The following is a 19,907-nucleotide window of genomic DNA, read 5'->3' as shown; positions in this document are numbered from 1 at the left end:
CAAAATATTGGGGCCAGAAACACTAAAACTCTTTTCTTTATTGTTACACTGAATATTAGATAACTATCTAATATTTAGATATTTAATTTGAGGCAAAATAAGTATTTTGGTTTGCCTCTACATTCACATGTTGATATACTAATTAAATTATTATACTCAGTCTTATCGTCAAGCCAGGTTTACCAACCATCCATACAGACTAGGTAATAAGAAAGATGATCTCCTTTTCCCATTAACTATAAAATCAATCCTACGACATGACTTCAAACATTGGAATGTGATAACAAATGCTAGTTCTGTCATTCATAATCCTTGGTGACATGATGGATAGAATTCAAGCATTGAAACCAGTGCTGAGCCTCCAGAAGTGTATGTGATATGTAATGGCTGCTGTGTCAGTACAGTTTGACTTTCTACAGTCTCTCAATTCCTCACCTTAATTTCAGTATGCATGGAATCTGCAGTTCCCTTCCAAACACTTGGGAAGCAATGTCTCAAGTTGCTGATCATGACTGGACCTCTAGAGAAGACTGTTTTTATTTGTTCTTCCAATTGTCCCTAATGTCCGAGATGCAGCTAAAGCAAAGCTGGTCTGTACAGTCAGTTAGAAGCCTAGAAAATCGAAGAGCTCAAATGTTAACTCAGCAATCTATTCTTTGTTTTGTGGCATGTTCAGCAGAAGTTACAAGAAATCAATGAACTTCAAGTTCTGGTCTTAGGTGTTTAAAGATTATCTGTTCCATAAACCTCTCCATATTATATTCCAATCATTGAATATACTATGGCGGATTGGCCACAGTGTGGCATATTTGGATTTTTCTATTTCTTCATCTTCAGTATAAAAAAGTCCAGGTCATCAACACAGAAGGAAGTACAGCATGCCATAGACCAAGAGCCACACAAGGCTTCCAAAATTTTCAGGTTGAATTGTTTTTTCTGATTCTTTAATAGCAATTCAATTAATCCTGATAAACAGGAACATCTGTCTCACCAGTCCATCCCGGCCAGATTATCCAGTGCCAGTCCATCATGTAGGTTCCTTCTCTTCTTCCTGTTGCCACTCTCTCTGTCTGGTCTAAACTAGTTGGGGTCAGAGATTTGAAGCAGAATGAAATGAGAGCCATTTAACAATCTGCTGTCAAGTAGCCATTTCTGGCCTGGGAAGAGGGCGAGCTGATGCTACTGCAGGTGAATAGCAGGCAGGTGCACAACCCACTTTGCCAGGCACTCACCTGCCCTGACCTATGTGGCTTTCTCCCTATTCCTGCTCCCACCTTACACTTTTCCTATTTGATGCAATTATCTTTCCTGTGCAAACCATACGGTAATTCTGCTTGTACAAATTTAAGTTTGTTTTTCTATCCTTAGAGTTCAGAAATTTGACTAGAATATATTTCCCTCCATAGTTTTTTATTAATTCTGTTTCATTAACCTGGTAAATCCTTTTATATCTGAAATAAAGATCTGAAGATCTGAGATTCATATTATGGAAAGGCATAGTTTATGGAAGATTTTTTCTATTATTTCTTTGATTTCTACTTCTCCATGGTTCCTTATTTCTTCTTCTGGATTAGCAACTACTTAAATATTGGGTCTCTTGGACCAGTCTTTTCTGTTTTCTCAACTATGATTTCATTTTTTGAAAATTTACTCTTCTAAAACATGAATGCAGTCTCAGCAGTTAACATACAAAATCCTTGCGCAAAAATCACTAAGTCCTATACGCAAAAAACAGTCAACTGAGAGCCAAATCAGAAACCCAATCCCATTCACAATTGCCACAAAAAGAATAAAATGCTGACGAATACAGCTAACTAGGGAGGTGAAAAAATCTCTTCAAGGAGAACTACAGAACACTGCTCAAAGAAATCACAGGTGACACAAACAAAAAAGTTCCATGCTCATGGATAGGAAGAACCAATATCATGAAAATGGCCATACTATACAAAGCAACTTATAGATTCAATGCTATTCCTATTAAACTACCATTGACATTCTTCACAGGACTAGAAAAACCTTTTTAAAAATTCATATGGAGCCAAAAAAGGGCCCAAATAGCTAAGGCATTCCTAAGCAGAAAGAACAAAGCTGGAGGCATCACACTACCTGATTTCTAACTGTACTACAGGGCTACAGTAACCAAAAGAGCATGATGGTAGTACAAAAACAGACACATAGACCAATGGAGTAGAATAGAGAGCCCAGAAATAAGGCCACATACCTACAACTATCTGATCTTCTACATGCCTGACAAAAATAAGCAATGGGGGAGAGATTCCCTATTTAATAAATGCTGCTGGGATAACTGGCTAGTCATATGCAGAAGATTGGAACTGGACCCCTTCCTTACACCATATTAAAAAATCAACTCAAGATGGATTGAAGACTTAAATGTAAAACCCAAAACTATAAAAACCCTGGAAGACAACCTGGGCAATACCATCCTGGACATAGCAACAGGCAAAGATTTCGTGACAAGGATGCCAAAAGCAACTGCAACAAAAGCAAAAATTGACAAATGGGATCTAATTAAACTGAAGAATTTCTGCATAATAAAGGAAACTATCAACATAGTGAATAGATAACAGAATGAGGGAAAATTTTTGCAAACTGTGCATCTGACAAATGTCTAATGTCCAGCATCTTTAAGGAACTTAAACAAACTTACAGGAAAAAAAAAAAAATTAAAAAGGGGCAAAGAACATGAACAGACACTTTTCAAAAGAAGACATATATGCAGCCAACAATCACATGAAAAAAAGCTCAACATCACTGATCATTAGAGAAATGCAAATCAAAACCACAATGAGATAGTATCTTACACCAGTCAGAATGGCTATTACTAAAACGTCAAAAAATAACAGATCCTGGCAAGGTTGCAGAAAAAAAGGATCATTTACAGACTGTTGATGGGAGTGTAAATTAGCTCAATGATTGTGGAAGACAGTGTAACAATTCCTCAAAGATCTAAACACAGAAATACCATTTGGCCCAGTAATCCCATTACTGGGTATATACCCACAGGAGTATAAATTCTTCTATTATTAAAGACACATGTGCACATATGTTCTTTGTAGCACTATTCACAATAGCAAAGACATAGAATCAACCTAAATGCCCATCAGTGGCAGATTGGATCAGGCAATGTGGTACACGGGGAATACTCCGCAGCCATAAAGAAGAACAAAATCATGTCTTTTCAGGAACGTGGACGGAGCTGGAGGCCACTATCCTTAGCAAACTAATGTGAGAACAGAAAACCAAATACCACGTGTTCTCACTTATAAGTGGGAGCTAAGTGATGAGAACACGTGGACACATGGAGGGGAACAACACACACTGGGGCTTATCGGTGGGAGGAGGGAGAGGATCAGGAAAAATAACTAATGGATACCGGGCTTAATAACTAGGTGACGAAATAATCTACACCAAAAAACCCCATGACACAAGTTTTCTTATGTAACAAACCTGTACACGTACCCCTGAACTTAAAATAAAAGGTAAAAAGAAAAAGAAAGAAATAAAAACATATTACTTTTGTTTTTACATGCTTCTGTTGAATTTTTAAATTAGGAAATCATTATTTCTAGCTCTGGGGGCCTCTCTCTGGTCCTATGATTGTAACCCTTCAAGAGTTTTAATCACATTTTATCTAGGTTTTCTTCCATTTTCTACATTAGCTCTACCTCCACAGTAGAGGCTTATTGCAGTTTTTCAGTTTAATCTCTTCTAACTGAGCTGCCATGTTCCTGAGTGGGTTGTGATCTTTCTTTGTCTATTTATACTGAGAGGGTGCAGGTTTGCATTGCCTCTGGTTTGACAGTTGGGGTAGGCGTTTTTCCTTTAGTGACTAGCTGGTGATTAACGTAGTCCCTTTGTTGTTTCTTTCTTTTTTGAGACAAAGTCTCACTCTGTGGCTCAGGCTGGAGTGCAGCAGTGCAATCAGGGCTCACTGCAGCCTTAAACCTTTAGGCTCAAGCAATCCTCCTATCTCAGCCTACCGAGTAGCTGGGACTACAGGTGCACATCACTAGGCCCAGATAATTTTTTGTATTTTTTGTAGATACTGGGTTTTGGCATATTGCCCAGGCTGATCTCAAACTCCTGGGCTCAAACAGTCCTCCTGCGTCAGCCTCCCAAAGAGCTGGGATTACAGACATGAGCCACCACACCCAGCCTTATCCCCTTTATTGATGTAAGTGGCAGAAGGGCTTCAGTTCACAAGTCCAAGTAGAGACAGGTTGACCTCAGCCCAGTGTGGAAACTGCCTCTCCTAAGTGCCATCACCCGAGGAACAGTTTGCCTCTTTCATTGCTGCATAATGCAAACAGCAGAAACATTTCTCCCTTCCTTTCTCTTTGTGTATCCACCCAAGACAGCTGACTCTCATCGTGCACCCTCTTCACCTCGCATTAACTCTCACTTACATCTTTAGCCCCAACTGGCACCTTCTTTCAAGGTCTTGATGCCTCCCTGTATGCGGAACCCCTTCTGGTTGCCAAAACCAGCCCTTGACTTTTTCTGGATAGTTGTATTTACTAGAATGTTCCCAGGTCACCATTTTCCTCAGAAACTCGTATCCAAATGTTTTAAAAGCATTCCTAATTCCAATAAGATAAAATGTTACTTGAAAATATAAACATATTATTGCTTTCCTAAATTACATCTCTAGAAATAAAATATGTATGGAATTTTGTGCTAGTATAAAAATAGATCAGGATATAGTCATTCAAATGTATAACTTCTATAATATTCATTAAATACCCACTTCTGATCTATTAGCCTCATCATTCATCTAGTTATTGCAAACTGGTTCATATTATTAGCTAATTTTTCATAATAGTAATGTTAGCTAACATTTACTAGGTGCCTAGTGTATGCCAGGCACTGAAGTATTTTGTATGTATAAAGTTATTAAATAGTCACAAACCCTGTGAAATTTATTGTACTCTTACTTACAATGTATTGCAATATAGAAACCAAGGCCTTACGAGGCTAACTTAACCCACAGAACCACAGTCACACAGCTAGCCAGATGCTTCATTTCCCTAACTAAATGATAAAGGACTCGAAAACAGCTCATGCCTTACACGTCTCTGTATCCCCAACTGTGCTTGGCATTCAGGGCCCCAGTAAAGAAACAGCTATTGAAAGAAGAAACAATGTTTTATTCATGTTTGATCCCTACTCTGCAGTCCTATAATACAAATGTTTCAAAGATGTTTTAGTCATAAATGAAAGTATGAGATTTAGAAAGCAAATCCACATACTATAACCTAAAGCTAGTTACAGAAGACTTGACTCTCAGCCACTAACCTGAGTTCCAGGGATCCAAATATGAATAAAATGTTGCCTGTGTCCATCAAGAACAAGTAGTCTGAAGGGACAGCCTATATACATGCAAGGAAATATAATAAAATGGTATATATTGCTTTTTAAGTGTGTCTGTAAAGTGTTATGGGGCCACATATGAAAAAAAAAAATATTTTTTCCATAGGAACACAAGGTTTTTTCTCTCATTAATCAACAGTAGAATCAGATATAGAAAGAAACACTAGAGTTTTTTATTAGAAAGTTTATTGCATTAATCTATAAACTCATTTGGTGATATAAATGACAATGTAGACTAATAATGATGAAAGTTTATCATCTTTGGAAAATAGAGATATTTCAACACCGAAAGCATTGTTTGTTTGTTTGCCACAACCACGTAAATCCTAATGCATTTTGATTTTTTCTTTTTAAAAATATAGATTGCAATTCAGTCATATCAAAATGAAGCCTAGACTAAATACTGAACTAGCAGACCCAGTGTTAGGACATCAATATTAACAGGACTCTAAAAGGGCAGTTTGCTGTACATCTTTAGTTAATAAACAAGCAACCATCCATACCATGTGATTCACACTTGCATATGCATGTACACTTTCATGACGTGAAGCCTTGAAGACCAAAATCTCTCTTAAACATTCAGCTTGAATAATAAAGACATGTTGCCCAGAGATAGATAATTCATTATCTTAAAAAATATAACCTTAAAACTTAATTTTGTATGATTTTGTTTAAGCATAAAGTGGACTACTAATATTGACATGAATTATAAATGATATCATGATACCCCTGTTTAACTTTTGCAATATTTACCATTTAAAAATCTCAATAATTAACGGCTACTGTGGCTCTGTGGGGGTCAAGATGACCACACTTTCATAAAGTTTTTGCATTTCTCACAACACACAGTCATTATGCTGATGGATTTGGTTCAGTCAGGTTACAACTGTCCTGTTATAAAGTTCTATGGCTGGTTTTCATGAAATTGGTGAATATAAATTCCATAAAGATAATGCTAAACATATTAAACTCTCTATTAACATTACTACTATATCATAAGACAGCGATTAATGTCAAACACTGTAAATAATTATAAAATGTTCCTTATTATCATATAATTAACCTCAAATAACATATTCTCCTTATTAAAGCAAACATGAGTTATCATTTGGGCAAGTTCTGATGTACTTATATATAAACACAAATAATTTATAAATTTTCTGATACATCAACTTCTAAGGAAGGAATAATAGTTTGGCTAACAATACTATATGACTGGCATTGGCTAAGTATCTCTAAACTCCTTTACTGCTTTGACCACCACGGGATTTAGAAAGGAAATTAGTTATAGGGTCCAAAATTAACATGGGTTCAAAGGTCATGAGAATAGATTCACTTGGTATGAAGAGTGACATCACTGTAAAATTAAATTCGATACATCTGGAAAAATTCCTAAAGTTTGTAATTTCAGAGGGAAAATTTTGCCAAGGTTCTTTTGTTTTCTCTTTAATTCTCATTCTAACAAAAGTTTTCCGTTACCCAAATTGATACCAAAATATTTAGAACATTTTGCCTTCTCAACCAGACCTCTCCAAATGTAACATGTAGTTTTACAACATCCAAATTGCTACATGTGTCCTGATGTTTGAAAAGTCCTGAGTAAGCTCTAATAAGAATTGCCTCAATTCAGAACACAAATGTCATTTCAGGACATCAGCTAACTGGAGTGATTTACTTGTCAAAAAGAGCACACAGAAAGGGATAGCAGTGGCCCTTTGGAGTCCACATCTATTGCCCAGATATTTTTTTAAGTTGCTGTTGCCTTTGTACAGTAAGCTTTTAATTTATTAATAGTGGAATGAGAAAAGAAACAGCTGTTTTTTTGACCTATCTCTAGAGAATAATGGGGAAATTCAAATTTACCATGGAGCTCAGAAGAGATGATCTTTAAAAGGGGGAAAATGTCTAATTTTTTCTTACCAATAAGGACCCCTGATGGCTACTGACTCACACGTGTCTCAGTTAGATGCCTATCACCTAGAGTTGGGAGCCAGCCGGTGGCTAACTATTGGAATAAATCAATTGTTTCTAAGGTGTGTTCCAGGTCATTCCTTATTTCCTTGAGTTGACGTTGGAATTCCTCAAAATGAGCAGCCATCATTGCAGTGAGTCTGCTGTATTATCCGTCTGATCAAACTACCATCATATGTGCCAATGTGTGACATGAAATAACTGGATATTCCAACTCCATAACCAGCAGGGACAATGACTTATGTGCATTACTAGCAGAAGGGATGCACATACATATTTATTAACTGACTCACTGAGACAAAATGTCATGTAGGATTTCATGTCTTTAAAAGATTGAAGACCACTGTTTCTCTTATAAAGTTGCTTCCTTATTCAGTTTTTCAGCCCCTTTGTTTGGTCAAATAGATCAATGGAAGGGAAACTGGCTTTCTTGCATCATGTCAGCATTCTCATATTGCAAGATAAGTCTGGTTTGCCTGGAACAGTCCAGATTTAAGCTCATCACAAGATAATTATTAACAATGCCCTCCATTTACTCTCAAGAGTCTCCCAGTTTATGGTCAATTCTATGATCACCATAATGAGAGTTTTTTGTAAGATGAGTCTGTGGTACGCATGCAGTAATGTTTCCTTTCTGCTCCCCTTCTCCCTGGTTTAACCAAGGCTCAGAACCAACAGATCAAAAGGAACTCTATTCTGGAATATTGAAAAGCATCTCTATTTCAGTCATAAGCCAATCACCTGTGGTTACCTATTTTAGTAATGGCCAATTTTAATCAATTCAAATTATATATTTTCATCTTGTGCCTCCAAAAGAAAAAAGAACAATGCATTTTTATCAAGCAAAAGATAAGTGGCAATAATACAAGGAACAATGAACACATAATATAATAATTTTTCATTAACAATCCAAACACTACAAAACATAGAATATGCAACTTAAAAATGGAAATACAAATTAATGAAAAGTGGGGTACATGTCACATTAGCAATGCAAAAGACCAGCTTAAGCATAGTTTCTCTAAATTGACAATTAATAAAAGGAAAGTGCCCTTTCTCAAATATGCACAAAAATATTTCAGTCACTTCTAGGGAAAGATTAATCAAAATGTACTGCTAATTCTATATTACAGCACGTATTACTAATGGTTTACAAAACATAGGCATCATCTTGCACTTAAAATTTACAACCTTTATCAATCATTACACACTCATTCCATCCAGTCTGTCAAAAATAAAATTATTTCATTTCTATATTTACGAAATAACTATTGATATGTTATGAATCTCAAGTGGTGAATATGTATGATGGAGCCAGTGATCAGAATAATGTCATAGATCTGAAGCGGGATGAGGGTCAGAGAGAAAACCACCTCTGCCTGGCACATTTGTGTACTGACTTCTGCAATACTTCCTTATTTCTAAAATAATTCTAATTGTATGTTTTCTTATTCTAAACAAAACCTAAGATTTTCATATTTAAATTTTCTGTCCACTTTTAGAGTATATTCAAAGTCTATCCAGTTATACCACCTGACAGAATGTTTCCTCCTGCATTCATATTATCCCTACAATTCTGAGTCCAGTTGAATAAAGTTAAGAATAAGGACTTAACAATATGTTCCTTTTCTTCTGCATGTTCAGTGATTCCCACTTTCATGAAGTAAATTTTATGGTAAACTGTACAATCCTAGTACAGCTGTATAATGCAAATGAGAAAGAAAATACTCAAATTTTAATTGTTCAAGCAACAATGCCAATGTCCACTGCAACCTGCGTCTCCGAGGGAGTTCTGCAAGTTCATGCTTTCAGCAAACATCTTACAATAAGTCATGCTTCACGGTTATAGTTCAAAAACTAACAGCAATGGCAAATCACATCTCTAATTCCTTTAAATCCACCTGAACAAAAAGCACCTATAGTCAGTGTCAGCCTCAGCTTTGAGCTTTCCAGTTCATATCCAACAATTGCAGCCTCAGCTTTCAGCTTTCTGGTTCGCGTCCAACAATTGCCTACCGAGTTGATTAACATTCACATGAAAGTGGCAAAATTGAGGATGGAGAAGAACCAAACAGCAGTTCTGGAAAGGTTTCCAGTGGCTACCAAGCGGTCCTTTGGTGTCATTCACTGCTGCTGCTGCTGCTGCTGCTACCGCCACTGTCCTCATGCTTGGGGGAAGATGCACTGTCTCGGACTGGCAGCAGGTCATAATGACAAGGGATGTGACTGTTCTTTGGGAGGTCATATGGATCCTGGGTGAGATGCCCATTATTGCTGAATACTCCTTGGACAACACTCACTGTAGGTTCTGTGATAACCAAGGACACATTAATTTGTCAGCAATGGAAACATTTTTAAAAAGAATATGGCATTTCTTGCAAATTTCAAACATACCAATGGGACTTTTAAAAAAACATAAGGAAATACTGGTTTTAAAAACATGATTTTAAAAATCATCACATACAGGTGGCAATTCTGTATAGTTGGATCAACTGGCAAACACAAATGGTGTTCAGAACAAAAGGATGACCACATAGTCAGGATGAAGACATTAGGGGAATATACAGAATCCTGGATATGAATCATGGTTTGAAAAACCCCTTGGGGATAATGTAGGCCAAGCCCCTTATTCCACAGGTGAGAAGACTGAGGTTCTCAAACGTTAATTCGGTTCATGAAAACACTCAACAAGTTCACAACTTTGGGACTCAAGACTCAGGCTCTCAGTTGAGTTCCCATCCTACTGTGGCGGGTTTGTGGGACAGTTTAAAGGAGAATTGCTACTGACTTTCCAAAAAAAAATTTAGTTCACTTTGACTTCCATTTTAAAAAGCTGTCTTAATACTTTAAAAAGAAATTATTTTGTGTATTTTTTCCTGGGGACATACCTGGCACAAAATAAAATACTAGTAGTAAAGTAGGCACTTCATTTACAAGTAGTAGAGAATATTTTAAAGTTAAAATCACAAATACTCACAGAGATATAGAAATAGAGAGAGAGAAAAAAAATGAAAATATATAGCCCTATTGTTTAGCCAACAGTAGTGGTGGTATGTTTTATCATTTCCCAAGTGGTATTTGCAAAAGACAATCAAAATAACCTCAATTTTAAATTGAATTCATATTAATTTGCACCACATTCACATCAGAGAATATTACAACTATATTGGACAAGTTTAAAAGTAAAATGCTTCAATCTTGCTAAATGCATTATATTAATATAATGAACCAGGAAATGGAATCCCCTGTTTAATCCACTTGAACCATTTGTTTTGGCTAACTAGCTATCTTAGCTAATAGGATACATATGCTATCCACATGTGTGCCAAAATATTCACTATGGTTACAAAACAGAAGATGGATGATTCGGTGAAAATTAAAGAAAATTTACCTTAAATTTTTCTAAATGATATTGTCCCTGGAAAATTCCTTTGGCACCAATTAATATGATCACTAAAAACACAGGTCGCATCTATTAATAAAATATGGTGACAAAACCCCATCTCTACCCAAAATACAAAAAATTAGCTGGGCGTGGTGGTGCTTGCCTGTGGTCCCAGCTACTTGGGAGGCTGAAGTGGGAGGCTGGCTTGAGCCTGGTAGGTGGAGGTTGCAGTGAGCCATGATTGTGCCACTGCACACCACCTGGGTGACAGAGAGAGACCCATCTCAAAAAAATACAAAATAAAATAAAATACGGACCATTATTTTCAACACGATTTCTACGACCTGCAACTATTATATTCGTAAAGACTTTAAAACTGTTTTTAAAAACGTATGCACTCAGTTCTTTCTATGGTTAAGAGATCTTACCAACTTCATAGACATTCTTGTTGGCTGAAGTTGAGTTGTTGATCTCTGCATATGGGGAATCTCTTCGTGCCGGCGATTTCATCTCCACATAACCACACTCTGAGCTTTTAGGGATAAGTACAGGTGGGTCTTTAATAGTGGCATATGGGTTCTCAGAACTGCTTAGGGAGCAGTTACTTGAATTATACTCAGAATTCTTTCCCAGGTCTGTGAAGAGAAATGGGAAGAGAAAGCTAATGCCGTGTCACTGGCAACATCATTTCTCGGTAATAATTTACTTTTTTTCTTTATAGCTAGGTTTCCATAATTCTACACACTGAAAATAATACTACACCTTTTCCACTTGTTTTGGAGAGAATTTGCTATAAAATGACCCATTCGTAAAGCAGCTTTAGTTCCTCTCCAAGATGAGTACTGACATCAATATCACTATCTGATTTCATTTGTATGATCACATTCAAATATAATCAATTACATTCTATTTTATTAATAGAAAATTTACTGAAGTTCAATCAAGAAACCAGCTGTTGATGGCCCCAGCGGCACCAAGAGTGCTCGATTATCATGACAAGAAGGCATTTGTGCTGGGAGGACTTCCGGTAAAACTCTGTCCTAGACACCTAATCACTCATACCCATCCTAAAATGCAGACCTTGGTCAACATGTAACCATGCAGATCTTGTCTTATTGTCTCTGCTATTTCCCCTTATATGTTTCTGTCTCCCCATAAGCCATATTTCTTTCATATGAGTATTTCCTCAGCAAACTGAATCTTTTGTTCCCCAAAGACTTAAGCTCTACCAAGGTCCACCTCTGGTCAGTTTCTTGATGTCAGTCACACGTTTGTGTGTTTGCTGTAGTAACTGACCACACCAAAAATTCTACATTTTCTCTTGCCACTCTAGCTTGCTTAAAAAATATTTCAGTCTTTGAGGTTAAAAAAATTTAATTGTGCTTCTGATTTCTTCTTCAAATTTACACCATACCTTTTAAGGATTTTCCCATATAGCTTCTGTCAAGTCCAAAAGCACCTGTAATAAAAGAAGAATAAAACACCCAGTGAGAATTTAAAGGAAGAAAAACCGCATCCAATATTCCAAGGTCCTGGAAGAGGATCTCCCACTGCAGCAAACAACCAGGCTGCTGCTTTTCAAGTCTTTACACTGGATCAGTTGTCCCAGATGTCCCCAGTGCTTAGAATTAAACACACACACATTTGGTCATTCACCCAGTCATTTACAGTGATGCAGGAAAAGCTAGTCAAAACAGGATAGAAACTGAGGCCCAGAGATAAATCAGTATACTGATTCAAGGTTGCACAGTGAAAAGACACAGCCAAGACCAGAGGTGACATTTCACACCTATGTGCAGCTCTTTCAAGGCTCTGATGGTTTTCAAATCGTTTTCCCAATAATCATTATTCGGTTATATTATTGTCTTCACTATAAGCATGTTTTCTGGAGACTGGAAGCTTCAGACACTGTTGACTAACACTTTACAGGTGATACTAGCTCTTGCCCTTCTTTATTCAGCTTTTATTTTAACAATCTGACTTTTCCAGGTATGGGGACATAATTGTGTATGAGCCTAGATAACACACAAAAAAACCACTTTCTCGTTGGAAAATGGCCAGCCTTCATTTTGTGGGTGTGGGGAGGGAAATAGGAGCGTTCCTGCTCATGCTGGAAAAAATTGAGCATGTAGGCAAGACAGAACGTGAAACCTCTTACAGAAATCAATCAGGTCATAAGCATGTTGTATAAAATATAAGCATTTAATCACAAATTCACACTATTAAAAACAAAATAAGAGGACATTACCTAGCCCATTTTATACTATCTGGTGTATACGTGCAAATTGCATTGTTAATACTGCATGGGAACCAAGTATTCTACTGGAGCTGTGACAAAAAGGAAAAAACTACAGATTAGGAGACAAAGGAATTACATATCATCACTTATTGGCCATACGATTTTGGGCAAGATGTTCCACTCTCTGAGTGTCAATTTTCTCATCTCTAAAATGGGGAAAACAAATTTGCCTTCCCGCCTTCCAGGGTTTTTGTCATCATTAAGTGAAACAGAGCATGTGAAAAGGCTTTGTAAACTCTGAAGCAGCATACAAATGAAGTGTGTCAATTACTCTAACACTCAGTGCATTATACTACCCTCTGCTTCAGTCTTTGCTTAAGCACTCCAAGCCTTTTTCAATTGTCTTTTAAAAGACTATTACAGGCCAGGTGCGGTGGCTCATGCCTGTAATCACAGGACTTTGGGAGCCAAGGTGGGTGGATTCCTTGAGCTCAGGAGTTCGAGACCAGCCTGGGCAATACGGCAAAACCTTGTCACTAGAGCTCAGGAGTTCGAGACCAGCCTGGGCAATACGGCAAAACCTCGTCACTAATCTTTTGAAATACAATACAATACAATACAATACGATACAATACGAATGTTACAGACTTAGATTAAGTAGAGAGTAAAGTAACGACTAGCAATGAACATTCCAGGGAAGTATTTGAGAATGTTAAGGAAATGATCCCCTTGCCACTGTGCATGCATGTCTTAGAGTGATGTGAAGCTCAAGTTGTGATGTTGGTGTCCTATGGGGACCACTGAGTAAGCACACACTGTTGTGGAGGAGGAAGCAGCCTCTCCTAAAGGGAGAGGGTCTGTCAGATATCGATCATTGTGGGACAGGAAACAGGAATATTTTCCTCTCTCAGGCACACTCTCTTGCATCTGGGATGTGAAGAGTCTAACCAAGCCTACAGCTGGAGGGAAAGGCACAGGGTTACGCAGGGAGGCAGCATAAATTGGTGTGAAGAATTAACCTGATCGAAGAAAGGGGTGGCCTTTGCCCTCAGCTCCTGGGAGGTGATCTTGAAGTCCTTGGACTGTCCTGCCCAATAGGAGTGCTTTTGTTCACCTGGAGGCCCAAGGCTACACTGGATAATGTAACCAAGTGATTTATGGTGGGGGTTTTGGGCCATATGGTATCACCTCCACCTCTGGAAGGAGAAAGGCTAAAGGTCAATCATGTCTACATGTTGGGAGTCAATCATGTCCATATGACTGAGTCCCCCCTAAACTGTAACCATGAGAATGCCCATTCAATGAGTTCAGTGAGTCCTTGTAGCAAAATGTTGATCCTGAGGGTGGTCTTGGTGATCCTCGAACTTGGAGCTGATGTCAGAAGTCAGGGTGGTCTTGGGAATTCCCAGACTTTATAAAGAGGACCCATGCAAGATGGGGCTCAGTCTGTGGCCCCTGAAAACAGCTTTATCAGGGAGCTCTGTCTACACTCCTCTTTACCAAATACTCTTGGTCATCTCCAGACTGTAGCAAAGTCTTGTTAAATATCCATTTTAATCTTAGCTGTGCAGTGGCTAGCCTTCCACCAAGATGTGAAAGACAGAACCAGCATGGAGCAGATAGTAAGTTAGGGAATAAGAGCTGGGGCTGTGAGGCCAGACACCCCTGCCGGATTCTCTCTTCATTGCCTTGGAGGATCAGGGAGCTGTTTTAATGAGGGAGCAGTCAGGATTCCCTATAAACTCCTGTATATACCAATCCCTGGGGCAGGGCTTTCAAATGCTTGGTTTAATTTAATTCACACAATGATCCAGTACACGGTTATTACTCCCATTTTACAAATGAACAAATCAACTCTGAGAGGGTAAGTGATTGGCCCAGTGCCATATCTCAGGGCCTTTTGTGTGTAATTCAAGGCTCTTTCAGATACCAGGACGACAACTATTCCATCATTTAAAGCACCTGTATACTTTATCATCCACAACATGCCTGACTCTGTCCTTTACGAAGAACTTTTTCTGTGCAACAACTTTAAAGGGATGTTAAATGCAGAATTATTCCCGAGTGAGAACAAACCAAGACGATCCAGAATTTCCAATGAAGATTCTATGTTCCTAACACTCAGTCCCTTGGGTCTCATTGAGCCACAAAGCAGAGACGTTTACATATGACCAATGCAGTGATGTTGAATCCTCTGGAGTTTTCACAGTGGTCTAAGATGGAACAAGAGGACTTTTCTTTCAGCAGTGCTGGTTGGTATTTTGCTGAGTATCAATTCATATATTCCTTTGAGCTAAATTATAAATGTAATTAAGACTCCTAAAAAGTCTCCTTTAATGTTAGATGATGTTACCAATAAGCATATTGTGAGTCTTGTATGTGACTCACAATACACATGTTGGAAATATACATTCTATTGATAAAAATGGTATAGAATGCAGATAAAAGTTAGGAATTTGTTCAGCAAGCGTGATAACCACGACACTATGGAAACGACTAAGAATTTGTATTCACCACTTAAACATTTTTATTTCCATAGAAACAGGCATTCCCAGAGGGATCAGTTCCTATGACTGGCTCAGAAAACCTGACACTGCTTACAGAAGAAGCAGTGTTTAAGGGGAGCAGTCAGAAGACCAACTTGGAAATCTGGCTTTACGCCTTTCCTCCTTTGAAATTTCAGACAAGAGGGTTAACCTCTCTGTGCCTCCCAGTTTATTCCTCTATTATACAAGATTCACGGGACAGGGTCCACCCAGGAGGATTGTCCAATTTAGCAAATAGGCCAAGTGCGGTAGCTCATGCCTGTAATCCCATCACTTTGGAAGGCTGAGGCAAAGGGATCACTTGAGGTCAGGAGTTTGAGAACAGCCTGGCCAACATGGAGAAACCCAGCATCCACTGAAAATGCAAAAATTAGCCAGGCATGGTGGTGCACATCTGTTATCCCAGCTGGTTGGGAGGCTAAGGCAGGAGAATCGCTTGAATCCAGAAGGCAGATCTTGCAGTGAGCCGAGATCATGCCACTGCACTATGGCCTAGGCGACAGAGCGAGACTCTGTCTCAAAAACAAAAACAAAACAAAACATTAACAAAAATACACAAAAATCAGCTATATTAAAATTTTAAAGAAACAACAAATAATCTTTAGCATACATCCTATGTAATACCTGTGATTATTTATACAAAAAATATTTATTATCTATCTGAAATTCAAATTTAACTGGGATTTCTGGCACCTACTTCCAAATAAATGTACGTGAAAGGATTTGTTATCCATAAGACACTGCGCACCTGTAAGTTACTATATCATCAAACTCCTCCCTGCAAATACGGGGTACAGGCTTAGAAACTGCACCGCGTAATTAATGGTACGTTGCAGAAGTTCTTTAAGTGTGGACCAAGCATTCCTGCCCCCTTTTCAGGAGACCTATGAGATCAAAACTATATATACACATATATATTTTAAGAGGTGGGGTCTTGCTATGTCATGCAGATCAGACTCAAACTCCTGGGCTCAAGCAATCCTCCCGCCTCAGCCTCCCAAATAGCTGGGGTTATAGGCTTGTGCCATTGTGCCCAGCTGCAAAACTATTTCCATAACAATACAACATTATTTGCCGTTTTCACTCTAATTCTCTTTCAAGCATACAGTGGAGTTTTTCAGAAGCTACACAAAGTATGAGATCAAAACCAACTGAATGCAAAAGCAGACTTGATAATCTAGCTATCTTCTATTAAGCCAGACATTAAAGAGAGTTTTTATAAAAATGTAAAATAGTGTTGCTCTTCTCACTAATTTTGGGTAGTTTTGGAAAACGTAGTTATTTTTCATAAAAACAAAATTTATGTTACCGTGAAATGTGATGATTGTTAATTTAAATAAATTAAATACTCTGTTTTTTTACTTTTATTTACATATCAAATTTCATTACCATATTAAATTTCATTTAATATGGTAAATATAAATAGATATAGCCCCTATCAACAGAAGTTCTTTGGGGTCCTCAAGAAATTTTAAGAGTGTAAAGGAGTCCTGATTTCAAAAAGTTGAATCACTGATCCACCACTGTATTCCTGTTGGTATCTCTGTTTCCTCACCTGAAAGGGAAGGGGATCTCAAGTACGGATACCCTATATCAGAAGAGAACAAAGAGAAACGCACATCTGGGAGCCAAGCTGACAGGGTGCAATACTAGCTCTGACATTTAATAGGAGATGAGGCGCTGTGCAAGTAATTCGTTATGACTCAGTTTCTCAACTGTAACATGGAGATGGTGATAACGATAGTACCTACCTATTAGAGTACTTGTGAGAATTAAGTTAATAGGCATAGAGCTAGAATGTAAGCTATGAGCAGGCAGAGATCCCAATTTCTTTCTTTTTTATTTTTTTTTGAGACAGAATCTCGCTCTGTCGCCCAGGCTGGCGTGCAGTGGCGTGATCTCAGCTCACTGCAAGCTCCGCCACCCGGGTTCACGCCATTCTCCCACCTCAGCCTCCCGAGTAGCTGGGATTACAGGCGCCCGTCACCATGCCTGGCTAATTTTTTGTATTTTTAGTAGAGATGGGGTTTCACCATGTTAACCAGGATGGTCTCGATCTCCTGACCTCGTGATCCGCCCGCCTCGGCCTCCCAAAGTGCTGGGATTACAGGCGTGAGGCACCACGCCCGGCCCCCAATTTCTTTTGATCAATTCCTGGAACACAGTAGGAACTCAATAAATGTTTGTTGAATAGATAAAGCCCTTAGGACAGTAGTTAGCTCTGTACAGGTGTTAGGCATAATTCTGTAAATGTGCTTTTTGATGCAAGTTTTCAACAGAACACCTTGGCACAGAGAGAGATTTATGACTGTTTCAGGGACTCATAGGTCAAGGTGTGCTGGGGATGTGCACTGGGAGAACTCACCAAGCTCGTTGAGGTAGCCACCATGTTTCCAGTCAGCTGGCAATGTCCCAGTGCAGTCCCCCACAGGGCCTCTCTTCCCAGGGTTCACATTTTTAAGATTCACAAACAGCTGATTGTTTTTTGACTGTTAAAAATATAAACAATGAAAGATTAAAAACAAAATACAATGTGGCACAGCACAGCATATGGACCTGGGGAAAAGTCCAGGGTATATATTGAGGACCAGTCCTTAGAGGGGGCTAAGCTCAGGGGCCGAGGTGACTGCTTGTAACCTGGTGGGACTTGGAAGCTGGCAGGAGTTCATGTCCTTCAGTCCCAGCTATTCCCTCCACCACCTGAAGATCTTCATTTCACTCTGTCATCCTGTGCCAATTCGACCTTATCTGTATGTCTACACATATAACTTTGAATTGGAAAAAGAAACACTTCTTGGTCTAAGCCCTCCCATCAAAAATTGTGTTTGTGTGAGTCACAGGTGACTCTTAGCAGTCATCCTAGGCATAAACATGAGGATAAGATTATCTGCCTTGCCCCCTTCCCTGATTTGTATGAGAACAAATAAATTGATGAATGTGAAAGTCTCTGGAGAATGTGGAGTGGTATTTAACCATGAGGCACTATAATTAAAATCTATAGCTATAATAATTAAATTACAACTGGATTAATTTAATTAACTTGATTTTTTTTCTCTAATAGAGCACTGGAATTAGACAACGGAGATTAGAAATATAATTTGGGTATGTTTGGAAGAAAGAAATGTTTGAGATTTCAGAGCATTGTGGGGAAGACCCAGGGGTGACTTGGGTGCTATTAGAGGAACAGCTCTGGGTTCCAGACAGCTCTGTTTCCAACCTCTCTGTGACTCACTTTCCTCATCTGTAAAATCGGCATAACAATCGCTCGATTTATAGGTTTGGTGTGAAGATTAAATGAGTTTATATTTTTTAAGTGATTAGAAATGTTTGGCACATAATATTAGGTTGTTGCTATGTGAACATTGTTGACCTACAAAAATAGCAATTTCATGTGGTTCAACCCAAATCAGTGCATATTACTGCTGTTGTTACTAAAGCACAGTTGGCCAGGAAAGGGTACTAGAGAATGGGCAGTCAGAAGAGATGTACTTGGAGATTTTGCCCACGGCTGATTCTGCTATAGGTCTTTATGTTTTTGTTAATGTCATTATGAGTTATTATTTTAAAATGTCATGTGAAATTAGAAACGTTTTTCTAAAGCAGTGCAATGGAAACAGTACAGATTGTAGAGACTGAGAGACTTTGACTCACACAGCAGCTGCCACACTTATTATTGGGCAGCTACGTCTGCAAGTAACTTAAACTCCCCACTACTCAGATTTTCATCAGTAAACTTGAGATTCCCAAGGCACACCCAGAGGACTGTTTAGAGGAATAAATTAGATTATGTATGTAAAGTACCTAGAACAGCCTCTGGTAAACAGCGACCCTCAATACATTCTGGTTCCCTTCCTCTCTCCCCAGCCCACTTTCAAAGACTTGAGCCAATGCCTCTCACCTTCGTGACGGTCATCCTATCCCTGTTGTTGACGTGAGGGGATGTGGCACACTGGGTGAGCGTGTGGTAGCTGGGATTGGTAAAGTAGTGGCTATTAGCGTTTCCACCATTGCTGTGAGGAAGGGTTCCTGCAAAAAGGAAGGAAACGGTTAAGGCAGCAGGCTCCCATAAATGCGTGTGAAAAAAGGGAATCAAAATAACAGAACAGGCCGGGCGAGGTGGCTCACGCCTGTAATCCCAGCACTTTGGGAGGCCAAGGCGGACAGATGACGAGCTCAAGAGACCGAGACCATCCTGGCTAATACAGTGAAACCCCATCTCGACTAAAAATACAAAAACAAATTAGCCGGGCATGGCGGCAGGCGCCTGTAGTCCCAGCTACTTGGGAGGCTGAGGCAAGAGAATCGCTTGAACCCCGGAGGCAGAGGTTATAGTGAGCAGAGATCGCGCCACTGCACTCCAGCCTGGTGACAGAGC

The 19,907-nt window shown here is 38.8% G+C and overlaps 1 protein-coding gene across 1 annotated transcript in view; it reads right to left on the bottom strand.

Moving 5' to 3' along the window:
- Positions 1-8,137: 8,137 nt before the first annotated feature.
- MEGF10 (multiple EGF-like-domains 10) overlaps positions 8,138-19,907 on the bottom strand; it is a 174,445-nt gene continuing 162,675 nt past the window's right edge. The window contains exons 23-27 of the mRNA XM_011942092.1: positions 17,898-18,021; positions 12,162-12,206; positions 11,176-11,382; positions 9,337-9,670; positions 8,138-9,295 (exon numbers count right to left, since the gene is read on the bottom strand). Coding sequence (XP_011797482.1) covers positions 9,483-9,670; positions 11,176-11,382; positions 12,162-12,206; positions 17,898-18,021 — 564 coding nt within the window. The 3' untranslated portion in view covers positions 8,138-9,295; positions 9,337-9,482. The remainder of the gene's footprint in view (positions 9,296-9,336; positions 9,671-11,175; positions 11,383-12,161; positions 12,207-17,897; positions 18,022-19,907) is intronic.

Source organism: Colobus angolensis, unplaced genomic scaffold (genome assembly GCF_000951035.1).
Source record: "Colobus angolensis palliatus isolate OR3802 unplaced genomic scaffold, Cang.pa_1.0 Scaffold206, whole genome shotgun sequence".
NCBI lineage: Eukaryota > Metazoa > Chordata > Mammalia > Primates > Cercopithecidae > Colobus > Colobus angolensis.
The sequence above is the reverse complement of the archived record's forward strand: the minus strand, read 5'-3'. Positions and strand labels throughout refer to the sequence as shown.